The 8985-nt window shown below is 42.4% G+C and overlaps 1 protein-coding gene across 1 annotated transcript; it reads left to right on the forward strand.

Moving 5' to 3' along the window:
* Positions 1 to 337: 337 nt before the first annotated feature.
* txnl4a (thioredoxin-like 4A) lies at positions 338 to 3084 on the forward strand. Its single transcript, XM_062410519.1, has 4 exons — positions 338 to 484; positions 718 to 893; positions 2475 to 2578; positions 2700 to 3084. Exons 2-4 carry the CDS (start codon positions 741 to 743, stop codon positions 2869 to 2871), a joined length of 429 nt encoding a protein of 142 aa, XP_062266503.1. The 5' UTR covers positions 338 to 484; positions 718 to 740; the 3' UTR covers positions 2872 to 3084.
* Positions 3085 to 8985: the final 5901 nt, after the last annotated feature.

Raw genomic sequence — 8985 nt, forward strand, 5'->3', positions numbered from 1 at the left:
ACTGAAGGACAACTAGTTGAGAAGAGTGGAGTTAAAAAATAAGAAGATGGTCTTCATACCAAGGTCCCTTCCTTAATCTATGTACTTTAAGCGTGTATTTTATGTCAAATTCTACAGTGTTCTGAGTTTTTTTCTTTGTTAGTTATATACCAAGTCATTGTATAATACATAACACAAACTTATTTAACCAATTCATCTGAGTGTATTGTTGCATATTAGGTTTTAACAAGTATCCACGAACTCATCTGGTTAATCATTGACTGCATTTGGTATTTTTAAATGTTTTAATCGTGTCTATGGCTGCAATCAAAACAAAAACTCAGAACGTGCTCGGCCACGTACAGTGACGTAGCCACGTCGCTGTCGCACACCAATGACGTGGTGCAAGCGCGACAACGCAGCACCGACGGGAAAATAGAACAAAAACCAGCGGGGACTCACTGGGTTACTTCGCCATACACACACATTCATTTATATTTTAAAGGTAGGATTAGTGTCGCTTTGTTACTTTAGCTCATTTCCACCCAGTGTTGTTTCTTTCTTCTCCATTGTCTGACTTTTCCCTCGGTTAGCCACTTTAAGCTACTTAGCTCGATGCTATCTTCAGGCTAACTGCTCGTACTCACTCACAGTCCTAAGCCGAAATCCTGGTTCTGGTGCTTATCGTCATCAAATACTTGCTAATGTGAAGCTAAAGTCACATGTGTTGCTTTTCAGCTTGTTGATCGATCGGAGTCAAGATGTCGTACATGCTCCCTCATCTCCACAATGGCTGGCAGGTCGACCAAGCCATCCTGTCCGAGGAGGACCGAGTTCTCGTCATCCGCTTCGGACACGACTGGGACCCAACATGCATGAAAATGGACGAGGTTCTGTACAGCATCGCAGAAAAGGTCTGAGGTCTTTCTGTGTAAACAGTGTGATGTAGCATATTAGCTTAGCCATCTAAACATGATCAATAGCACAATAGTCTGCTATCAACTGAAGGGGTCAGATCTGTGTGAATGTAAACATTAGACTTTGAGAAACAACACTTCGAGCAGTGAAATGCACTCAGTTCAACCAGTTGGCTGATCAAAACTGACGTCTTGACATTCATGACATTATATTATGTTTTCCTTTTTTATATTATGGTTATTTATAATATTCACTGTTTCCACTGGGTCCTAAAAAGTCCAACAATATAGCTATATTGATAATTGGAAATTAAAATGTATTCAATATGGTAAGATATTACTCTACCTACCTGAATGCCTTCAGGTAGGTCCTAATTATGTTAAAGTCCATCACACAGAGCCTTTTTTTTGTAAGCTAAATGTTTTGGTGGAATGCAAGGTCTGCAATGTCTTAGTGTGTTTCAGTTCTTCAGACTTTAGCAGCCTGTAATAAAAGAACGAACAAAACCAATGTGGAACTGATAATCCACAAATACCTTGTTCACAATCATCACAAGACATTCAGTTTGCCTGTGGGACAGACTGGGAATAATAGGCTTGCACTTTTGAGAGATATCAGGCGTTTTGAGAGATATCATTCACTTGGATACTTTAAGTTTTTCCTCAAATATAGGGATGGATTTAAATCTGGGACACTGATGTTTCATCCCTATGTGTCAAAAAAAGTCTTGAATTTACTTGTTGAAACCTTGTTTAAAGCTTTTGTTAAACTACATTGGAATCACATTTGTTATGCCCTAGAACCGGTATCCGACACCACAATCCATATATCGGTCAGTCTCTATTATGATCACAAATTGTAGGTGTTGTAGAAATCACATAATGTTATTATCAAACAGCTGCTGACACTGCTTTTTTCTGTTACCAGCCCTATTGGTACTCCAGTCTGAGTTACACATTTTGAATATCCTTGTCGATCGCAGCGTCTCCAACTGTTGCAGAATTAATCAACTTAACGAAATGGTTGACTGTAAAATCCACATACGCTGTGGAGCGTTCAGAACTAACAAGAGCATTAAAGTTTATTACAGCACAGTTTGGCTTGACAGTCTTATCGAAGTGCACGTTACCAGAAAACCATGTAAGGGTCCTGCATTTGGACGCTATAGATTTCCTCTAGTGCTGATTTTGTATTAGCTGCTAGAGGATACGAAGATTTAACACTATTTTCATCACTGTGATCGCTGCTCTTGGCAGTTTACTGCTGATTTTACAACTAAGATTTCCATTACTGGATATTATGCTGATGTCTCTTGCTCTCTGTCAGCAATTTATAAACCAATTCCAGTTCGTGCTGCCCGGAGATATTAAAGCTGCCAAATAGCTCACTTATTGAAGTCATTTCTTAAAGATTTAACATATGAAAGTGTGCAAGTATATTTAAATTTGCCCAGTTTTAGAATTACTTCACTGGAATAGTGAGAAAAAGCTGTCGCAGAAAGTTGTTCCTGTTTTGTTGAATGTATGCTGATGTCAGCAAAGCTCACCCTCATAATTTATAAATGTATATTTTGACAGGTTAAGAATTTTGCTGTCATTTACCTGGTGGACATCACAGAAGTTCCCGACTTCAACAAGATGTACGAGTTGTATGACCCCTGCACTGTCATGTTCTTCTTCAGGTAGGACACTCACTGCCTAGACTGCCCAGTATCAAGCCATAAATCATTATTATTACTTTAATTACCTGTGAAGTGTTACTCATATTACCCATCTCATGATATTGTTATTGTCCGTCCTCAGGAACAAACACATCATGATTGATTTGGGCACCGGTAACAACAACAAGATCAACTGGACGATGGAGGACAAGCAGGAGATGATAGACATTGTAGAAACTGTATACCGAGGAGCAAGAAAGGGACGAGGTCTGGTGGTGTCTCCAAAGGATTATTCTACAAAATACAGATATTGATTCTTTTTTTCCCTTCCTTATTTTTTTAAGATGTTTTTTTCTTCTGATACATTTTTGTGACACAACACAAAGACTCGAGTTACAGAAATCTGAGACCTTTTAGTTTTTACCAGGAAAACAAGACTCTTATTAATGCCCATGACTGTGTAACATTGTGCCGTGTGTTTTTTTTGTCTGTCTTTGTGTGTTGAGATAAACATTTTATTCAGTTTATTCAAATTAAGTTGTCGACTTATTTCTGTGAAACAAGTGCTGAAGAAACCAGACTCATTACACAAGACCTCTTTTCATATGTTGTAATAAATCTTGACATTTACAGAAAACATTGTTCGTAGGTTTTTGCTGTTTCAGAGCATTTTATTGAAACCTTTGCATAAATATAAAGAGAAAATTTGAATAAATGTGACTTAATTCTATGGAAAATATTAAAAGATATTCCATATTTAATTGGGATTTTCTGAAATTATAGTTAAAAATATGTGTCAAACTCAGTATGATTTGAACATTTATGTTAAGAGGATGTGCAGCGAGGGTGCAGTGCCCTATAATCTCCATCAGGTGGAGTCAGATGTGCAGGTCTTCTGTACAGATGAGATGATCTAACCCACCACTGGGTGATCTATCAAACAAACAATGTTGGACATGTCTTATCACACACAAAGGAAATCTAGTTTGATTTAAATAAGTCAACCGCTAATGCCACAAACGTAGAAACAATTGGTAATGAATGGATATAGGAAATGAAACAATTATTTACAATAAATTAGAGCCATAAATGGAGAAAAACAAACATTGCCAAGGTGTTGCATGATGGGTACATTAACAGGTTTATGTTCAAGGTTTTGGCACTTGTGTATGAATTTATATTGGTAATGCAAATTAAGCATGGAGGCTGGTGTATGTGCAGTCCAGGTGCAGTTACACAAGCTCTCTTATGAGTGAAGGTGGTATAATATTGTGAGAAAACCTGTGGATTGGTATAGTGCAGCACAGGATAGATATAAATAACTTACACATACATACACACAGAACTATAATAGTAATTTCACAGTAATTACAGGGTATTGTGCAGACACTGCAGGGAAACATCCACTTGGCCGAGCTTACTCTTCATGACTGTGATGTCCTTTGGGAAGAAACAATTCTTGTTCCTGCTAGTTTTGGCGCTCAGTGCTGAGCACACAGTGCGGCTGCCGGAGGGAGAGACATCCACACAAGCGTTGGCCGTGTTGCGAAGTGTTTGTCTCCGAGGCTCTCACAGCAGGTGTGGGAGTTACCATTTAAGAGCTGGAGATTTCATGGGTTGATTTAACATGTTTTTATTTTCACTGTGACCATCACTGCAGTTAAGGAAGAATCCCCATGTGTTTTTGTAAGTCCCCAATGTCTACACAAAACAGCAGCAATCCCCTGTGGACCACTCCTCTGTGGGGCGAAGACAGAGCAGGATAATTATTGCAGGCCCTCAGCTCTTGCTTGTTTTGTTTCCCAAACAGTTTTCATCATCTGCACACAGCCCTGACTGTAGTTATCCATCAGTAGGAGAGTGATGGGAAAACTGAGAGAAGTATACAGAGCAGAGAAAAAGGAAGAGCGAGGAGAAAGTAGCGGGTGAGGGTGTTGTAGAGAACGAGAGAAATATCAGTAGATGAGACTCATTAATATCCCTTAACCATCAGCTCAGTCTCCTACAGCTCCTCATAATCACACAGCACATACTGCACCGGAGAAACTGTCCAATTTGTTGAGTGATAAATGAGGTGAAAGGAGACAAATTCTGTCTCTCTCTGAATTTTGTGAGTGTGTTTGGACCAAAGACCGAGAGGGATCCTCTCCAGAGTAAATATTCTGACCTCCCCACCTCTCCTTAGTGAGACAAGTCGGGAGTCACTTGGGGTAAGACCTCCAGTTTCAGAGTCTGTGTGTGTTTGTGTGTGTGTGCGTTTTTTCAATGTTCAAGGTAAGGCATGATTTGGACATGGTTAAGGTACGGGATGAGGTTTTTAATTAGGTTGTCCACAATGATTGGAAGTCCAAATAAAGTCATAGTAAAGAAAGCAACACAAACCAGTGTCCGTGTGTTTTGCACAACCCAGGGTACTGTACATCCCTGGTTTTGACACGTTCCCTGAAGACCCCACTCAACTCTCAGCTTCCCGTAAGGTTGTAACAGGAGAGACCAACACTCTGACCACACTTGGCTGCTCTAGAGTTAAAAAGAAAAACACACAATCTAGAAAGTATTCGTTTTTCAGGAACCATAAAAATGCTGCGTTTTTAGGTGACGTGCCATTCATTCTTTTTCAAATATAACGGTATGAGAGCTGGAGCCCGAGGATGACCTCAATGCGCCAATGAGCAGTTTTACTGTTCAAAATAAACTAATTTCCTCATCTTTGTGTGTTTGTCGATAACGTTGAGGACCCATATACTGTACATCCCCCCAAGGCCTCCCATGTCCTTTCCACTTAGATTAACCTACAGTCTGGCATGCTTTTGTCTGGCCTATCCCTGCAGGCTCCATGTACAGCGTCACTTGGCCCCATATGGAGCACTGGGGCCAAAGGCCGCATCCATTGGTCCATTATAATTCACATTATCATGCATTGTTGTTCCCTATTACTGTTAATCAGCTCAGCCCCGGGGGGAATGGAGAGGTCTGGACGACGAAGGGTTACTGGGAATCTCCGGTCTAGACACATATGGATACATGGCGGGATGCTGCATACAGTGTTTGTTTGGGGGTGGATGTTAGAGAGGCAGAGGGAGGAGGATGTGTTCCTCCTATAGACTGTGTGGGAAATATCTACACCCAGCACAGACACTGAATTAATCCGGGATCTGTTTTCAACTGATAGCGTTTAAGTGGATCTACACAAAGAGGGTGTAGTGTGCAGGCCGTGAGGATCATCTGGGTACCAGGGGGAAGGCATCCTGGCACCCCACCATGTTTCTCTCTCCCTTTCTATGTTGCCGCCTCCCTCCCTCCTCTTTTTCTTGTCTGTCACTGTCCATGTGGATGCCCAACGCGAGGGGGAAGGGTGAGCGGCGGGGGTGGCCAATTTCTGGGACACCCCCACCCCTGCAGATTCCCCTGTTGGCACCATTAGAGCCGTTCCCTCTACCCAGTAACCGTGCCTCACTCAGCTGTGCGTCACCACTCCTTTCGAGTCAGTGGCTTTTGAAAGTCCGCCTCCAAGTCAGGCTGGATCATCGTCATCATCTTCATCATCACTATTCAGGATCCCTATACTGCATATGTTCATGCATAGTGGCCTTCTAAACCAAACATATCCAATTTTATTTTATTACTTTTGGTGTCTAGAGATGTAGAGTTAAATAATTTACAAGCAAAATACATATACTTTCTCCTCACTATAACTATTTGCTGGTTGTTCCAATAGGCACTGGGGAAGTAGGGGGTGAGTCCAAATCCGTGCAAATCACTGAAAAGTTCTCACCGTGTTATTCCTTGACCTCTTAGCTTCTTCCTTTGACATTTTTATACACTGGAATGGCACACAGAGTGCATACAACCACCAAGACCCGACTGTGCCCTTGAATTCAATCAAGCTAGACCAATTTGCAAACACTCATAGACAACCATCCAGCCATTATCTTTTGAGGGTCCCTGGGGGAGCTGGAGTCAATCATCCATCAGACCCTGAATACGCCTGATTTCTTCCAAGATCCATGAGTTACTCCCTGAGAAATTGGTGAAATCATCAAACAACTTCCTATCCCACAATGTTAAAGAGAGTGATCAAACATTTCCTGGATCTGCATTCTTATCCGGATCCAAACCAATATTTCATGGTTTATTTCCTGACCCATGGCGGATTCCTTCCATCACGATTAGTGGAAATCCATTGAGTTGTTTCTGCGTAAACTTGCCTACTATCAAATACACCAACAAACAAACATACCCTCCCTAAAAGCAAAACCCAAATATACAATTTAGGAAAAAACACAAAAACCCTATTTATGTAGCGGAAAGCTGATTGCTTCACTTTTCTGTTAATCATTACACAACCTCTCAGGTGTCAGTAGGGAGGGTCCTGACCCCCAGGATGGGGAACTCTGCATTGCATACTCTCAAAGTAATGTGAGGTGAGTGTATGGTGCTAGTACTGCTACTCTCACAGTAAAGGACTACTCTGTGTACACATACATGCATGTGTCATTCCGACAGCAAACCTCCACTCGTAAATCTGTGACCTCAATCCAGCCTGTCCTTCAACTTCCTCAGCCCACAAGCTCCAGCTCTCCTCTCCAAGATGGAAGTTTTCTGGAAGTTGGTAGAAGGAGAACTCAGGCAGCAGCTGATGCCCTATGCAGGAGGTCGAATGTAGACTTGATGCATCAAGGAGACCAAAAAGGTTTAACAATATACCAACGCTAACAGATCAACATAAGCAATTGTGACCCCAAAGCCTGAAAATGTCTCACACAGCATCCCCATATATCTCCCTCTACTTGCGTCACCCATTCCAACAGCGCACCCATGAAAGGCCTGATTTGTCATTGTCACTCGTTATGTTACATGTAGGTGTTTGATTCCTATTGGATAGCAAGGTGTATATATGCACTCCTAAATCACGTTGAGTTCTTACGTCTTGCCACTGGTGTAATAGGCAGAAGAGTCAGAGATTGGTGTCTCTCTGTCTGAGCATCTGAATTTGGTAAGAAAGTCGTTCCATGTAGACACTACAATGGGCTGCTGGTTGGCCCTTCATCTGTAGCCTGACCTTGGGCACTGCTCGGTGAGGGAAGGGAGTATTTGTGGAAGGAGCTCTATTCTCCTCATGTGTGAGAATGGTCCAAAATTCTCTCACACTCTCGGGTTATATCACATCCTCTTTGCATAGCCAGCCGTCATCACCATCAGATCCATTCTAGAGCAGTGTTATATGGCTCCTTCAGGTCTTTGTCACAGCAAATGGGACCACTTGGAGGATGTGGGCCATGGTCTGGGGACACTGAGAGTCAAGGTTGATTCCCCATTGGTTTTTCCTACTTTCACCCCGGCTCTTTGCTTTGCTGTCGCACTTCCTGATCTCCGTAGAGTAGATGCCTGGAATCAATTAGTTGTTTATATCTTTCGGTTATTGTGATTGTTTTTCATCGGATGTGGGGCGGTGAGATACCTGCCGACCTAAATAAGTCTGGAGAAGCTGCTTTACATAACCAGTGAGAGCCTTCAAACCTCATCTCCGTGCTGATGGTTTTCGCCCCCTAAACCCTTCAAAGGGAATACAGACAGGGAGACCTGATGGAGAAGCAGGAGGAGATGGTTCACTGATGTATCCTGAGATGGTGAGCGACGGCTCAACTCCAAACTGCCTCTGAATCAACATCCTATTTATTCATCTGATCCGTCAATCTCCTCTTCTGAGATCAGTCGTGGGCTTTAGAGTGGGATTCAGTTTTTGCCCCCCAACTCACATTACATGAACTATTGCCTGCAGGTTGGTGGATATTAACAACAGCAGATGTTTCATACTGATAATATGCTGAAACCAAAACACACACACACACACACACACACACACACACACTGTGTGTCATTAACTAAGTCCCTGCCTGCACTCTCGTAGATGCTGACACACTTAGCAACCGGGTGTTATTTGGCTTTAATTCCCTTCTGTGTCTGCTTTTTACTTCACTCAGGGACCTGTGACTAAATGGATTTGCATCTTTCCCTCTCATCCTGCATTTATTCCCAATGGGATGTCATCCCTCCATCTGTAGCGAAACAAGGGGTCTATTTGACTTAGCTGCAACAGATACCAGTACACAGGCAGGAGGCCTGTTTGTGCGCTCTGTGGCATTGCTGACGCAGATGTACCGGGCTCATGCAAAACAAACACACATGGATCACATTTGCCTCCATTCATGGCAGACAGCCCCATTCAGAAGAATCAGGCCCAATTAGCACCTGCCCCGCACTGGCAGGCAGAACAGGAGGTGTGACGCTGAGAAGTGCTCCAGCTGAACCAACACACACACACACACACTGCACCCATGTCCCCATGACTTCAAAGGACATTACATTGATTTACTGGTTCCTACTGACCTAACCTTTTTACCCTAACCTTAATCTAAACTTAACCT

Source organism: Platichthys flesus, chromosome 17 (genome assembly GCF_949316205.1).
Source record: "Platichthys flesus chromosome 17, fPlaFle2.1, whole genome shotgun sequence".
In the NCBI taxonomy this organism is placed as follows: domain Eukaryota; kingdom Metazoa; phylum Chordata; class Actinopteri; order Pleuronectiformes; family Pleuronectidae; genus Platichthys; species Platichthys flesus.